At 25.9% G+C, this 18,518-nt stretch overlaps 1 protein-coding gene across 1 annotated transcript in view; it reads right to left on the reverse strand.

The window, feature by feature from the left end:
* Window positions 1-244: 244 nt before the first annotated feature.
* LOC113388412 (MAP kinase-activating death domain protein-like) overlaps window positions 245-18,518 on the reverse strand; it is a 36,365-nt gene continuing 18,091 nt past the window's right edge. The window contains 10 exon segments of the mRNA XM_026625792.1: window positions 245-388; window positions 3,973-4,488; window positions 6,753-6,799; window positions 6,875-6,947; window positions 9,257-9,265; window positions 12,408-12,572; window positions 14,515-14,715; window positions 16,481-16,552; window positions 16,764-16,847; window positions 17,429-17,584. Of these exon segments, the coding sequence (XP_026481577.1) occupies window positions 245-388; window positions 3,973-4,488; window positions 6,753-6,799; window positions 6,875-6,947; window positions 9,257-9,265; window positions 12,408-12,572; window positions 14,515-14,715; window positions 16,481-16,552; window positions 16,764-16,847; window positions 17,429-17,584 (1,467 nt within the window).

An 18,518-nucleotide genomic window follows, 5' to 3' on the forward strand; every position in this document is an offset into this window, starting at 1 on the left:
TTTAACGAATAATAAATATTTGTGTTAATATAACGTTGGTAATAAGTATTTATTTAACATCAATTAATTATTTATTTACATTATTGATAAAGTTATTGCAATTGTTTCTATATATATATATATATATATATATATATATACATATTATTTTCTATTTTTTATACTCTTGCCAAGGTATACAATTAAACAAACACTGGACCATCCCTCCGTCTCCATAAATAATTAAGGGTACAGAATTTTGTCGTCAATTTTTTCTAGGGCCAGAAGAAACCCTTAAATTTTCTTGAACCGAAGGTGGGGCAGACCCCAAAGACGAGCTGTGTCTTGGGAGTCTTTGGGGTATTACAAATGGGGGCGGTGGGCCACTTACTGAACTTTGTCGTATTATCTGAAAAAAAAGAAATTAATTTTTATAAAGAATTCTTTAATTTTAATTTTTATAAAGAATTTATGAAGAATTCTTTAATTTTTATAAAGAAATTTAATTTTTTTTTCTCCCTTATATTATTATTTTAACAATGATAGGACCTTAAAAGTGTTATGATACGTGGTGGTGGTTTGACTTAACTAACTATGTCGGTTTTATAGATGGTAACGCTAAGGGCTTTTCTATATCTGTGTGATGAATTTTATTTTTACGATTTTCGTAATTTTTACGAAGTAACTACTGCTTGACATCATGCTGACTGAAGCATGTATCAAATCTTAAACTTGCAGTTTTAAATCCCATAGCCCTAACCACTGATCCACGAGAAAGCCCGTACAAAATGTTGCATGCATAAATTTATTAAAAACAATTTTAAATTGATATGAGTTCTCAAGTATCAAGTATGTCGAGTGTGTTTTCAGTATTTATCATCAGTATTTATGTTAGTATTGTCAATATTTTCAGTATTTTTAGTACTTGTAGTATTTTTTCTTAACGCTTTCAGTATTTATTTTAAGTGTTATCAGTATTTGTAGTATTTATTTTTAGTCTTATCAGTTTTTCCAGTATTTTCAGTAATTTCAATACTTTTGTTTTATTATTTTTAGTATATATTTCCATTATTTTCAGTATTTTCATTATTTTTGGTAGTTATTCTCGTAATTGTATTACCTTCAGTATTTATTCAGTATTTAAATACTTCCAATATTTATTTTTAGTACATCATTTTTTTCAGTATTCTCAATATTTATTTTCAGTATTTTTATTTATTAATTTATTTTTCGTTTTCAGTACTTTTTCAGTATTTCCAGTATTTATTTTTCAATACCGTATTTCAATCGAGTATATATGCAGTATTTCAGTATTTTGGTATTTATTTTTAGTATTTTCAGTACTTTTAGTACTTTTGGTACTTTGAATATCTATTTTTAGTATGTCTAATATTTTCAGTATTTATTTCCGGTATTCTCAGTATTTATTTTTAGAATTTGCAGTATTTATTCATATTCAGTATTTTTTAGTATTACCAGTATTTATTAAGTATTGTTAATACTTTCAATATTTATTTTTAGTATATCCAGTATTTTCAGTATTTTCCATATCTGTTTTCAGAATTTATTTATATTTATTATTATTCAGTATTTATTTATTTTTAATATTATCAGTATTTGCAAGAATTTCAATATCACTCATTCTCAGAATTTATTTACAGTATTTCCAGTATTCTCAATCTTTTCAGTATTTATTAACATTATTTTCAGTATCTTCAGTAATTATTTTCAATGTTTTACTTATCTTTAGTCTTGTCAGTAATTATTACCAATTATTTTAATTTTCTTAAGCAATTGTTGCCATTATTTTCAGTATTTTCTATATTTCAAATATTTTCTGCATTTTCAGCATTTATTTACATTATTGTCAGTATTTTTAGCATTCTTAATATTTTTAGTTTTTATGTTCAGTTTTAATTTTAGTATATAAACTAAATTCAGTATAAATTTTCAGTGTTTATTTTCAGTATTTCTAAAATTTTAGTAATTTAAGTATATTTTAGTATTTTTAATATTTATAGTACCTATCTTTTGATATTTTTAGTATTTTTAGTATTATCCGTATGTTTATATTTTTTTAGTATTTTCAGTATTTTTAGAAATTTTTAGTTATATCAGTATTTTTAGTATTTTTAGTTTTTTAGTATTTTCAGTATTTTTCTATATATTCAGTATGTTCACTACGTTCAGTATACTTAGCATATTCAGTACATACATACAGTATGTTCAGTATATTCTGTATTTATACTAGTACAAAGTTATACGTCGTTATACTTAAAGCAAATTGCTGTAACTTCCTATACCGTAATTTAAAATTTTTAAAAGCTCAGAAAAACAGATTATTTTTGAGAATTTTTATTAACTTCCCGTAGGGTAAGTTATAGTAATCGCAAAAAAATCGAAAATGAAAATTTTTATATATCTTTACGTTTCAGAGGTTTCTGAATATTTTGGAATACCTTAGAAAAAATGGATGTATGTGTGTGTGTGTGTGTGTGTGTGTGTGTGTGTGTGTGTGTGTGTGTGTGTGTGTGCGTGTGTGTATGTATGTGCGGATACAAATTTTCGTCGACGATTTCGGGAACACCGATCAACCGTTTTGAATAATTCAAAAAACATTCGATTCGTATTGATAAGGAGTCGTGCTGATTAGTTTTTGGCGAAGTCAGGTCTAGCCGTTCCGAAGATACGGGGCAAAAAGTGCCGAAAACGGTAACTCAGTTTTTAAGAGAACGGAGCGTCCGATTTTAATAATTCAAAAAACATTTTACTTGTATTGACAAGATGAAGATATGATCAAATTTTTATAAGGGCAGGTTTAGCGGTTTCGGAGATATCACGAAAAAGTAAAAAAAAAATGCCATTTGGCGGTCAAAAATGATCATTAGACATATGCACATCAAATTATCAGATATTTTATAGAGATTTTAACAATAAATATAAATTTTGTTTACATTCCTATGGGTTCCGTACCAATGTTTACCCATTAGACAGCGACGCGGCGCTTACGCGCTTTATATTTTGTCTCTATGCATTTAAAGCAGTACGATTGCTTTGAAAAAAAGTTCAGATCTTCCAACATATGTCAAAATGAAGAAAACATTTTATTTTCAAAAAAAAAGATTTAAAAAAAAAATTAAATAATTTTTTTTTTCAATTTTTTTTTTTCAAAAAAAAATAATTTTTTGTCAAATTTATAGTTTCTCAAAAATCTTATTTTTTACAAGTAATTTTTTTTTCAAAAATGTTAATCGTTTTTAAAAAAAATAATAATTTTTGGTACGGGAAGTTCCAGCAATTTGCCTTAAGGCACGATGCCCTAATTGCCTTAAGACAGAATTCCACTTACAGCTAGTTTTTTAGTATTGTTGAAAATTTTGAAAACATTTAATAAATTTAAAAAAAATGTCTGTTTTAAAAATCATGACCATTAAAAAAATGAAAATTATTAAACTTAACTGAAAATTTTTTGAAAATTTTAAAATTTTTAGATTTTATATTCAAACTAATCAGCTCGTTTCCTTATTAATAGCAAACAAATGCTTGCTGAAATATTTAACTCGGGTAATCCGTCCTTTCAAAATCGTCCAGGAAAAATTGTATCCGCACATACACACACATACATCCATTTTTTTCTAAGGTATGCCAAAATGTTGAAAAACCTCAAAAACGTAAAGATATGCAAAAAAATCATAAAGGGTTGACTTATTATTGAAGTCTTTTATTGTTATTTAAACTCATTAATTTATAAACAGTAGTATATATTATTAAGTAAATATAAATATCCCGTCACCATGAAAAAGTAAAGTAAAGAATAAAACAACGATATATGTTCATAGTCACTCTACAACCTTCTCCTCTTGTTACTTTTGCTAGTCTTCCAGTAATTATAAAATAGAAGTATTTATATACATATATTTACTCCGACAAGTCCCGGATTAAATGAGCAAAAACCGGGTCAAATCCTGACCAGGATTAAAATTATTTACTCACTTGTGCCGTTGAAGGTCCATATTGCCTAACAGGATTCCCAGCTTGCCTCAAAGCATTTTCCAAAGACATCCTTCTCTGCTGAGGACTCGACCTCGGCGGTATGGCCGGAGGCGGCCCTTTTACCGCCGTTGCACTCGGCACATTGACCCTTGGCGGAATCGCAGGAGGAACCGGCTGCTTAGTCGTCTTACTTGGAGAAGTAAACCTTTGATCATCTTTATCGATCGAATCTTTATCTTTATCCTCAGAGAGAATTGGAGGAGTATCCTGGGTTGCAGGAGGTTGAGGTTGGGGTTGAGGTTGGGGTTGGGGTTGAGGTTGAGGTTGGGGTTGTTGACCCAGTTGTTGCAAAACTGGTTTTACTGGAGTGTATTGAGGTGGTGATTGGGTTATGGGTATATTGTTTTGCTTTTTTTGCTGCTGCTGCTGAAGGCATTGCACTTGGGCTTTCTTTTTGTCTTGACCTGCTGCCGAGTAGGAGAAGACGCACAGGACTGCGTAACATATTTGATCAGCCTGAAGTACAAAATCATATATATATATATATATATATATATATATATATATATATATATATATATATATATATATATATATATCTTGATATTGTTTGTTTCGACTTTGAAACATTATATGATACAGTTTTGCAGCCACAAGTCGAAAAATAAAACCAGAACGTAAATATAAATCTTTTTAATACGTTTCGAGCTATTCTGCTAGCTCATCATTCAGCTAAAAAACAAACAGAGTAATAAAACAAAGTAACAAAATAAAATAAAACAGAATTAAAATTATACATACCAACGCAGTTTTGCAAGTTATTAAACATTCAAAAAATTATTTTATGTAAAATTTGACAAACATGAGTATTTTGTTCTAAAAATAAAAAAATATGTATATATATAAAATTTTGAAAAATGAAATCAAGTAATCGAAATATATCAAATTCTGAAAGATAAAAGAAAATAAAAGAAAATATCAAGTGGTAAAAAATTGTTCAAATATTAAAATAAATCAGATTTACATATATTAATTCTCTTCTCTTATTAACACAATCAGAATTTAAAAAAATGAAAACAGATTCAGCAAATCTTCTCAGGTCAACATTTTGTTCAATATATAAAATAACTGGATTGTTTAGGTCAAATGTGTGTTTAGAATTTTGCATATGGTCTGAAAGCATTGTTTTATATTGATTTTTATTGTTTGAATTATATTTATGTTGAAGCATTCTTTTGTATATATACTGTGAACTCTCCCCAATATAGAATTTTTCACAATCATTACAATTCACCTTGTAAACGGAGTCAACAATTCTATTTTGTGGTGTTTTTGATTTTAAAGGAGTATACAAAGAATTTAGAGTATTTTCAAATTTGAAAACTAAAAGAAAACCTTCTTCAGAAAATATCTTTTTTAAAAAATAAGTTAAATCGCCTAAAAATGGTAAGGAAATAATACCTTTATAACGATTTAGAAAAGATGAAGAATTTATTAAACTAGTATTTTTTAGCTGAATGATGAGCTAGCAGAATAGCTCGAAACGTATTAAAGAGATTTATATTTACGTTCTGATTTTATTTTTCGACTTGTGGCTGCAAAACTGTATCATATATATATATATATATATATATATATATATATATATATATACGATATATATATATATATATATATATATATATATATATATATATATGTATGTATGATGATAGTTTTACCGACGTTGATACATATTTGTAATATTTTTGCAGCCCAGCCGTCGAATTAAAAAAAGATTCAATAACAAAATTATTCATTCCGTTAAACGTTTCGGCATCTGATGTGTGTCATCATTCAGTAATCTTTGTATTTGTCAATACAATCAAACTGCTGGAAGTTTCATACACTTTCTATAGAAAACATGGTACAATCCAACCCGAGTCTCTTTTGGTATTTCGACTTATTGATTACGTTTCAAGTTTTTCAGATTCTTTTTGTAAATAATACTACTGAGCTTATACAAAATTTTCAAATTTCTGCGAGGAGAGATAGAAAATGAATTAAGTGTTTCTTCTTTGACCTGCTTTTTGAAAAGTTTCAAGTAACATTCGATGAATTAAAGTAAATTTAAGAAAAAGTATATATGTATACTTAGTATAAAAAACTTGTAATTTAAAAACACTTGAAAAATTGTGAAACAAAATTTTAATTTTTTTTTTTAATTATTATTTCTAAATGACTGTTTTTGTTAAAATAACAATAGTTAACCAAATAACAATAGTTAACCAAAAACTTATAATTTAAAAACACTTAAAAAATTGAGAAACAAAATATTTCCTGCATCAAAATACCTAAAAATTTGTAAAAGAAAAAAACTTATATTGTAAAACTACTTAACAATAATAATAAAAATGATAATGATAATATTATTAATAATAATAATAATAATAACAATAATATAAGACACTTAAATTTGTTAAAATATCATAAAATAATCTAAAAATTGTTAAATAAAATGATTATATTGTAAAATTATTGTAAAGCTTATTAGGATACTTATTAAATGTTTAAAAAATACTTGCAACAAACAAACTAGATATATTTAAAAATAATTAAAATTAACTAAATATAAATAAGTTTATAGTAAATAAATTAATTAATAAATAAGTTATAAAATAGCTAATAGTTAATTAAATTATATTAAATCTGCAAAATATTGACTTAAGCCTTATTATAATATTATTATACAGACGGCTTGTAAAATAAATAAATAAATATCAAATTTGTTATACACTTACCATTGCAGATTTGTACGATCTTTGAATTATCTGCTGGGATTTAGGATCTATAAAAGTAAGATAAATTTTAAACATCAACCTTAAGGTTTTATAAAATTAAAGATGTTAAATTTTTTACTTACTAAATTCTTCCAAAATAAAAATTCCGCCTTTTTGTGTGAAGCATTTTCGAATGTGATCCAGACGAACGAAAAACTGGAAAAATATAAATAAATTTGCAAATTCATATAGAGGAATTTTTGTAAACTATGGAACATCAAATGCATTCTGTAATGAAATATATATATATATATATATATATATATATATATATATATATATATATTATACTACTGTATATACTTTGGAAATTATTCGAGGCCAATTCTCTAAACTTTAGAAAAACTGGCAGCCAATTCTCTAAACACTAATTATCTTCCAAAACTAATGTTTTGAAAATCAAATCAGAAAAACACTAATTAATTATATTAATATTGAAAAGTGCTGATATTTATTCGAAATAATTAATTCGTTAAAAACACTTTACTTATTGTTCTTTTTATGTACACTTTTTCAATTAATAAATAAAAATGTGCATTTTTAAATAAGTATATTGTTTTTATTTTCTAGAAAGATGTTCATAGTTTTCAGAAATTTAAAAAAAATGCTACAATTTAAGTGTCAAATTTTATAATAAATAATAATAATATTATTGTTTTAATTTTAGATGTATTGGCTGCTGATATTTCCCAAGAATATATTTTAACAAATATGTATATATGCATATATACAGCCGAAACGTTTGGATTTCTTTTATTGTTCATATTTTTTGGACAAAAATCGTTCTAATAGTATATATATATATATATATATATATATATATATATATATATATATATATATATAATTTAAGTATTTATCTAATTATTTTCTTGACAATACAAAATTGCATGTGCAAAACACATAATGTGTATTATGCGTGCTAGGAAAAAAAACTTTAATTAAAGAAATTAAAATATCACAGTACAACTTGTACTTAATAAATTTCTTCTTAAAAAGGAAGAAAATGAATAACCTTAATAGTTTTTGATAATTTATACAAATAATCAATAGAATATTTGATTTTAAACATATATTTAGTCAAACTAAACTAATTAGTAAATATAAAGAATAATTTCATGTAAATAACTTTATAAAAATGTGATAATTACTTATATAAAAAATGACACCTTGCAGAACAGAAATAATGCTTAATAATATATAAAAACAAAAAATAATAATAATAATCCAATATAAAAATAAGAACTTTAATAATTCTTTCAGATTAATATTCTGATAATGTTTTAAATTTTTATTCAATAATCGAACCAGCGTGTATGTGTATATATGTACATTGATATGAAATCAGCAATCAGCTGGAATTATTTTCGAAATCCAATTTCATAATAATTATTATTCTTAACACTTATTTATTTTATATTAAGACGTCTTTCATACAACTCATGCACAACTTTTCTCACAAATTCGTAAATTTTGCTTTCTTTTTAATATTTATTTGTTTTATAAATAATTCTACCTCAGAACATTAATAAGCACAGTTATTTATTTAACAGACATGCAAATTTTCTAAGACTATTTTATCTATACGACTATTTTTTCCTTTAGACAACTTCTATACATCATCTATTATCTACTCATTTATTGACTACTACAAAATATAAATAAAAAAATAAAAATAATTTAAAAATATAGTTTAAAAATTAATGTGAATTATTTTATTCTTTTGTAAATAAAGTGCACACTATAGGAAAAACTGATTTATTATCAGAGTTGAAGTTTAAAAATATGGCATAAATTTTTATTAGGGTTTTAAATTTTTTCTGAATTGCTTAATTTTCAGTCAATTGGTCTAATGTTATACTAAAAAATATTTATTCATCATCATTCACAATTTTCAACCGTAAAATTATATCACTGTTTAAGTACAGGTTTTTTTGAAAAAAATTTTTTTTTAATATTTAATTTCCATTGCTTTGTGTTCTCCAATAAAAATATTATTTTTATAATTGACAATTTTATTTAAATAATTTTTACTCTTAAAATAATTTAAATAATGACAAAAATAATTTAAATTATGATAATTATTTAGTAACGTAGATAAAAAATAAAATATTTTTTAATAATAAATAGCAATTTATTCTTTATATACATATATGTGTGGTTGTGTATCAATACACATTCCTACCTACGTTATATATATATATATATATATATATATATAAATATATATATGTGTGTGTGTGGGTGGGTGTAACTATACATATTGACTAGTACATACAATATGATTTTTTTACATGAAAGCTCTAATAACTACTACTGAAGGACTCATCAGGGCGACACTACTCAATCAATCAACTTCTAGTACGAAATAATTTGTGCTATTTGGGTTTTGAACTAAACAAAAAATAATAATTGAAACAGAAAACACAAAGCAAATAATATCATCTAATTAAATATTTATATACCTCGAAGTCCTGCAGGTCCAACAGGCCAGTGTTAAGCGAATCCAAAACAAATCACGAGTTAGTCACAGATTTAGATTAAGATTATATAGTCATCAGAAAAAAACGTGAATTGTCCTAATTCTTCCATATTTAAGCTCATTTTGACACATGACCATTATATACATATGTATTTTTATACATGTGTATGTATGTATATGTATATGGTTTTTCGGATGGTGAAAGACATATACTAAACAGTTTCCAAAGCATCCATCCAATCATTAAACTAGAAATGACTCTAATTAATTTAGAATTGGTTTCATGTTCTCATTTATTTCATTTTTAGTGCGTAACCCAAAAATACATAACTAGACAAAAAATGTCTTGCCTTCTACAAATACTTTGTTCATTTATTTTTCTGTAAACATATATAAGCATCTTTGCCTATAAAATACGACTAATGAAAGTTACAGTATGTATTATTATCTAATGGAAAACATTTAAAATGCTTCGAATATTTCATTAAGGTACTGGAAATTTTAGCAATTTGCCAAGGCACGATACCATATACCACTAGTTGTTTGATTTTTGTTTTATCAGATATAACATTTTAATTTTAGCAGTGCATTTTATTTCAACATCCGACAACTAATATTTTATCAATTTTATCAAGCTATTCATTTATTTGTTGTTACTTGCTATTTTGTTTATAATTTTTAGTTCCAATTTTTATGTAAATATTTTATTACTCGTTTTATAAATATTTTTTATACCGCACGCAAGATGAAACAAATTAGAACTCGAAACGTATGTTGCATTAAATGAAGCCATTTTCAAATTTTGTAATTATTTTTATAATATAATACTATATATATTTTTAATAATACTTATAACACATACATATATATTGAGAACAAATTGTGTAATTTATTTATGTTATGAAATCTCAAACGTTTCGATTTTTTGACAATTTATGGGGCAATTGTGCTCATAATATAGTGTTGTCATGGCAACGTTCTCATGCTTGTTCTTTATAGAGAACTTGATAGAGAAATTAAGAACATGTTTATCTATTTAGTGTGCGATTAGGCGTATTTTACATGTAAACGAGCAAGGAAGAATGTTATGATAACTGTACCATCTACAATTATGGTATAACATTCTTCCTTGCTTCTTTATATGTAAAATACGCCTGATCGCACAGCAACTTAATAGACATTTTCACTGCCAAAACAAGCCTAAGAAACGTTGCCATGACAACCCTATTTTATGAGAACTGTTAGGGCAAAATTGCCCCATTAATCTTTGTAAACTTCAATTACGAAATGAAAACTAATATAAGGGTAACTAAATATACTCTTAACGAAATTATTTAATGATTAATTTAATTGGATATATATTAGAAATAAGTACAAGACATTATTAGAACTAATTATATAATCAAAAATTTTTCAGGCATCCATCAGATTATTTATTCTCATTGATATAACTTTTAATGTACGTTTCCAGTACATATTTGGCTCATATTCAGTATCTCATTTCATTTCTCGTCAATTAACTTAATTCAACAAATCCATATGTATTTCAACAATTATATATTTTTATGATGGATTCCTCGATAACTTTTTATTATATATCTTTCACCATCCGAAAAACTATATACATATATATTGCAAGAGAAATAATAAATAAAAATTTTTTTGGTTAACTTGACATAGTTTTCTAGGAACAAATTTTTTATTTTAACTTTGCTTAAAGTGTATCCTTTCATTTGATAATTGTTTTATGTCTATGCTTATACAAAAAACAACAATGACAAAAATAATGTAATTACGATAAATGTTCTATAAAAAAATAATGCAATTTAGAATAATAAAATAGCTGAAGTCAGGATGAATTAAATAATTATATTACTAAATTCTATTTCTGTCATATATGTTCAATGAAGAACAGTTAGTAAAAATATTAAAAAATTATGTTAAAATAAACAAAATCCTTACAATATTTTTATGTCATAATTTTACTATCATAAGGCACATAATTGTGTAAAATAAAATATATTAAGTTCATAAAATTTTGAACGACTTATACAATTTTATCAAAGAAGTTGAAGATAAATTTTTGTAATTTCTCGAGTCGTGATATATAGCAAATATACATACATACACATACAAGGCTATATAAAAATGTTTAGGATCCGATAATTTATATAAAAGCTTCAATAAAAATTTATCCTAAATAATTTTATACTATTAGAGACTCTTTGGTTTACTTGAATAATATTGTTATTCCATTTTGATGAACTTTATTTACTTTTCTGTTGGGTAAACAGAAAATCTAATTTTACTGACTTTGAAATCAATATTTCTACGTGATCATCTGATACAAAATATTGGTTAATTAATTTCCTTTACCCAATCTCCGACATTAATTTATATTATGTTATAATTTAAATGTATCTGGTACATTATGAACAAGTACCTAATTGTTCATCATTAATATTCGTACAAAATAATTTTTGTACTAGTGTTTCCTATAAGAATATAGAATGAAAATAGCATAGAATATATTAAACTAGTGCAAGAATATTATATACTATCTAAAATTAATAAAATTAGCGAAGCTCTAAATATTATTCTAAAATACTCGGTGAAATTCTACGTGAAAATCCTATGGTCATTTTGGAAGTTGTATTTATTGTATGTAATCCGTTTAATTCGTTACATAACGATTAAAAATGTATAAAAAAAATATTTCAACGATTTTAAAATGAATCACCATTGTTTCAATTTAATACCGAATAATTTTAACCTTTTAGTTAATACTAAAAGTCATTGTATTGAATACCTTTGTAAAGTAAGTGCACGAAAATCTGAATGAGAAGCGATTAACTCCTGAAAGTATTTTTATCAAGTGGATAAAATTTTTAATAAGAAATTTCCAATTGCATAACTTTAATATAATCTTGTTATTAGTTGAAAGATTGTCTTTTATCAGGTTTTGAAAATATCTCCAACTGTTGGTAGATACATCCATACAATGCATATACACATACAGGCATATGCTAATACAATAACTACTTTGGTGGCGAAAAAAATCATATATTTTTGAATTTAATTTTTATGAATCATTTTTAAAATCTAAAGCAATAAATAAAATATATATTATGTACCTTGCTATAGGCAAAGAGAAGTCCAACTCCATCCAAGCAAACTTGGAGCAAACCTCCTTCTCCTGTAGAAAGATCTTGAACTGGAAATTCGCCTCCGAGTTCACTAACTCCTGAAACACCACTTCTTTCTATTGCAGATTTTATACTGTAGTACATTGCTTTACACTAGAAAAAAATAATAATAACATAGAATAATATATTGACAAAAATATAACAGAACTACATTTGTTTCTTATACAAATTCCTGGCAACAACCAGAGAACAAAAGTAATAGACCGTGTTATGAAGAACTTTCCATACTGCAGTCAGGCGTTTAGACAAGGATTATTAAAATTTTCCAATTTAACACTAAGAATAACTAATTTTCCACTGAATGAAGGCTAGGATTATAGCCGAAACGTATGGATTTAAAATAAATTTTTGAAAGAAATTCATGTTTTTTATTGATGTTATGCCCGATTACTAGACTTTGTTAATACTATTTTGTTATTAGTTATATATATATATATATATACTGATTAAAGATATGGATACTAGAAGGAAACCAATATCAATTAGCTTGTCAGTAGAATCCTTTTATAAGGTTGTCAAATATCTCCCTTCCGCCTTTTTGTATTATAAACCAAGAGCAAAAAAGCGGAAGGGAGATATTTGACAACCTAATATGTTCTCGATTAATAGTAAAGAATAATTTTTTCGTTGGGAATTTGTATTTGTCCCGGATAAATAATGGATTTTAATTGATTCATCAGTAGAGTCTATTTTGAATTACAGTTTTATTGTTAATGTACTGAGTAGCAAATTAAATTGCATTATTCAAAATTAAAAAAGGACTCTACTGTCAAGACTTTGCTGACGAGCAAATTAAATAAAAAATTAGAAAATGATAAAGGAATTCTACTGATGAACAAATCAAATATAGTCCTTGAAATATCATAATGACGAACAAATTAAATACAATTCTTGAGGATCAAAAAAGGACTCTACTGACGAGAAAATTGTATATAATTTTAGAAATTATAAAAAGACTCTACTGACAAGCAAATTAAATATAATTCTTAAAGAACAAAAAAGGACTTTACTGACGAACATTTTCTCGATTTTAAAAAAGTCTGAAAATTGTTACATTGAAAAAAATGACTCTACTGACGACCAAACTAAAACTAAACGTGGAAAAATAACTGACAAATGTTTGCAAAGAAATTGCAAATTATAAAAGAACTCTACTGACAAGCAAACTTGGAAAATAACTGACAATTTTTCATGGCAATCATAAATTGTAATAAAAAGAACTCTGACGAGTAAAGTTTCCGAACAAAAGTAAATGAAAAAATTGCAATAATAATCAAAGACTTTGATAAAAAAATTCTACTGACGAGCAAACTCAAGAAATAAATAAAATGGAGTATGACTCTGCACGGATCAGAGACATGGACTCTAAGAAAAAATATTTGTAAAGTTTCTGAAAAAAGGAGTAATAAATTGTTATATTAATTAAAGACTTTAATAAATAGGACTCTACTGACGAGCAAATTTAAGAAATTAATTGAACTTTATATTGGGAGCATTATTCTATAAGGATCAGAGACATGGATTCCAAGAAACATTAAGTGTAAAATTTTGATATTTATTTTTGAAAAATCTAAAATTATTCAAGAAAAGTAATAAATTAAAGAAGTACTGCAGGCAAAATAAGAACTATACCGATTATGATTGTAAAAAAAATACATTTGGTTTACAAATTCTACATGACGTCACCAAAAAAAAATCTCAGATTGTTAGATACAAAACCTAACCCGGAAACCACACAAATGTCCAAAAAAACGATGTTAGATAACAGGGTGTTTCTGACTCAGCTTCATAACACGAGTAACGTTGCAGTTTATGTATAAAACGCCTGACTGCACAGCAAATACATGACATTTTCACAGTATGATTCAGTAGCATAATGTAACTAAGTTGGAGCGTAACATGGCCTTGCCATAACATTTTTCTGTTATGCGGCCGAATCGGCAAATCACATATATCTGTTTTAGACATAGGACCAAGGAGAGTACTTTCGGACTTGTCATTTCGGATAAGTTTTGTTTCTATTTCCATTTCTGACCTTTTTCGCATAATATTTATGAAGTTGGGTTTGACCTCCATTCCGTTGCCACAGGCACAAAACTTTGGTTTTTGGACTGTATGTCATGTTTATGAGACGTTCGAACCACCATCTTTCCACAATTACACCTTGAATTGATCTGAAGACGAGACCATCGTCTCTGACTTCCAGGAACATTAATTCTCCTGAGGAATCTATACCCTGAAAAAAAAATTAAATTTTAGTAAGCCAAAATAAAGAATCTGACTTGAATGAAATTTATTCTAAGACAACTATTAGATCAATTTCTGTATAAGTCTCCCTACACTTTATTGTAAGGAAGTCAGAATATCGCGAAGACTTTTGTAGAGACCCTGTTATTAATGTTTTTTAAATATATAATGTTGATTGCTAGTTGAATTTGCTGTGTTATGTAACAGTAAAATAAAAGAATTAGACAAAACAAGTAAATTTATTAAATATCTTGAAACTTTTGGAGCATTTCATGATTTTTGTTCGTGTTCTTGATTTTTTTTCCTTGGAGATTTTTTATATTTAAAACATTTTCAAATGGAAACAAGTTTTTGCATCTCATGATAGGGTGAATTTTTTTAACTTCCCGAAGGAGAAGTTTATGTTTCCACCAAAAAATCCGAATCGCTAATTTTATGTTTTCTCCTGGACGTTTCAAGCCATTCTGAATCGAATTAGACCAACATTTGGAAAAAGTATGTGTGTGTGCATGTGAACAGATTTTTTGCCGTAAATCGACGTTTTCTCAAAACCGCCTGAACCGATTTCAAAAATTCAAAAGCCATTCGATGTATCTCGATGTGGGCTATTGTTTGCCAGTTTTGTGCTACGATCGTCCAAGCCGTTTCTTTGTAATTTGAAAAAAAGTGAAAAAAATTCGTCCACGTTTTAGCCCGCAATTCTGAATCGATTTTGAAAATTCAAAAACTGTTCGAAACATGTTGGTTGGGAATCGCGCTGATTAGTTTTTGGTAAAGATCGGCTGGGCCGTTTTCTTGTAATAAAGTGTTAAAATAAATTTTTCGACGATTTTTTTTATTTTTTTCTGACGGTTGATACCATAGTCTTCTAGGTCATACTAAAATATTACCGCCCTACGACAACTCGTTTAGCTTTAAAAATTCGTCAAAGTTTGCAAAAATTAATATCGTTTTTTTGGCATTTGCAAAATTAGACCTTTGATCGACGTTTTCTCAAAAACGCCTGAACCGATTTCAAAAATTTAAAAGCCATTCGATGTATCTCGATGAGGACTAGCGTTTATCAGGTTTGTGCGACGATCTGCCAAACCTTTTCTTTGTAATTTGGAAAAAAGTGTTAAACTTTTTGTCCACATTTAGGCTCATAATACCGAATTGATCTTAAAAAATCAAAAATTGTTCGAAAGATATTATTTGGGAATGATACTGACTAGTTTTAGGTGAAAATCTACCGAGCCGTTTCCTTGTAATTAACTGTTGAAAAAAAAATTTAAGCCGATTTTTATGGAACTTTTTTGGCGATATATATCACGGTCTTATCGAACTTACTGAAATATTACGGCCTTACGACAAATAGTTTGATTTTAAAAATTCATCAAAGTTTGAGAAAATAAGTAGTTCTTTTGAGATTTGTTAAAATTAAAATTAGACTATTTACTTGGTATAACGATAGAGTACTTGGTCTTAATAAACATACTAAACCATTCAAGTCCTACGGAAACTGGTTCAATGAAAAAAAAATTATTTCGTGAAAATTTGCTTTTAGAAAATACTCCGAGTTAACGTGTTCGTTCGTTTTCAATTATGTGTAAAAAATCCACTCGGAATACTTTTAATCACTCACAAATTAATTTATATTTTATTGATTAAGTCGATTATTTACACATATCGGGAAGTTCATGTAACTTGCCTCAAGGCAAAATACCAATACCAACTAGTTTTTCAATTGTATTTGCATATTTGTTTATAATTACCTGATGAACTGTGAAACTTTGTCGATGTACTAATCGTGATCCAAGTGGTTTCAAATCGATATCATTGCCATGCTGAAATAAAAAACTATTTTTAATAAAATGTAGAAGAAACAAAATCAAACAGAAATGTGTTAGTTAATAAACCAATTAGTATATTATTGAACATGCAACTCTATTTTAGGCCAGTACAAATTTATTCATTTCGAATTATAAAAATATACTAGTAAAATGTTAAACAAAATGTATCAAAACTAATTATATTAAGTATAAATTTAATAATTACCAAATTATTGATTCGATCAAGTAGTTGATTGACTTCTTGACTGTAAACTAATCCAATGTGACTTTTTCCAAGTAACCGACGCACCTGAAACAAAAAATGTCTTATTAAAATAAGATAAATATCCGAGAATCAAAATTAATTTAAATTTTACTCATTATATATATTGAGAAGATTGTGAGTGGATGTGATATTAAATTACCTACGAAATTTAAATAAACAACTTTTCTTCCTTACACTATTTTTTAAGTATTTTAAATTTAACAAAAGTTTTGAGAATCAGTTTGCCTGAACATCAGTGTATAAATTTTATATTTAATTTCTGAAATATGAACTAGAACGTCCATGTTATCAAATGCAACTTTATCTTAAAACACAAATGTATTTTTTACCATTAAGTCATCAAATGTACATCAAATAACAAGGACGTTCTGGTTTATATTTAAGTGATTTAATTTAAAATTGTAATTTGAAAAATTATATCATATTTAATGAATAGTCCAAAAAAGTATTGTTTGTTCATATTTCAATTATATATGGTTGCCAAATATTTCCCTTCCGCCTTTTTGTATTATAAACCAAGAGCAAAAAAGCGGAAGGGAGATATTTGACAATATATATATATATATATAAATATATATATATATATATATATATATTTATATTACCTTTTGCTTCAGGACATTCTTATTGCAATTTAGCATAACCAAAACTGCTGTCAAATTATATAACATATTTGATAATAATCTGTCTTCATCATGTTCTAAACGTTTTCTTTCAGTTTCACTAAGTTCTTTATATCGTTTCATCATTTCACCTGGTCCCTGGAAAAATAATAAAAATAACATAAACCTAGAGCAATAATCAAGACTATAACATATATTATAAAAAAAGTTCTTTGTCATTTCACCTAGTCCTTAGAAAAATAATAAAAAATAAACCTAGAATAATAGAAACTTTTACCCTTTATTTTTAATATAATAGAGACTTTAACATACAGTATAAAAGTAAGTTATTATTATATTCTTCCAATCAACTCTTTAACTTATTTATTTCCACCATAAGAATAAATGTTTTAGAAACTAGTTAATAACTTTTTTTATTAATTCTGAAGTAAATTTATCATTGCAAACTATAATGAATAATAAAGTATGATATTCAAGAGCCTTAATTTTAAAAGATATTACTTGAGGCTAAACACCAGAATTAATTTAAACAAAAAAATTATGTTTAAATCACTTTCAATCCCAATTCTAAGTTTTGATAATCTCTATTAGGTGTCTGCTCATGTTTTAAATAACATTTAGGAAAAATAGATACAAAAAGCCAAAAATAATTAATAAAAACAAATCTGACTTCATTGTAACCCAATTCATAATGTATTTCAATTAACTAGTTAGTTAATTAACTAGTTTATATCATAATAATAAAAAATAATCATAGCTAGTATAAAAATAGCTACAATTCCTATTAAATTGGTCTAGAGCCAATTTCAAGAAAAAATCACGGTTTTGTATAGAAAATTATCTTGTTTTCAAAATAAGTACACTGCAGCTAACTAAATAATAGCTGTATTAAACTATAAAAAATGTTTTATAAAAAAAAACATTAAAATTTGTATAAATGAAGCTTTTAATGAATTGGTCTAGAAGTAATTTCAGAGAAAAATCTTGGTTTTGTGTAGAAAATTATCTTGTTTCCAAACTAAATACACTACAGCTAACCAAATTTTAGCTGTAGTAAATTATAAAGATTGTT

Source organism: Ctenocephalides felis, unplaced genomic scaffold, assembly GCF_003426905.1.
Source record: "Ctenocephalides felis isolate EL2017-DRISC unplaced genomic scaffold, ASM342690v1 CF-g0.4_SCAFFOLD_03572, whole genome shotgun sequence".
NCBI classification, from domain to species: domain Eukaryota; kingdom Metazoa; phylum Arthropoda; class Insecta; order Siphonaptera; family Pulicidae; genus Ctenocephalides; species Ctenocephalides felis.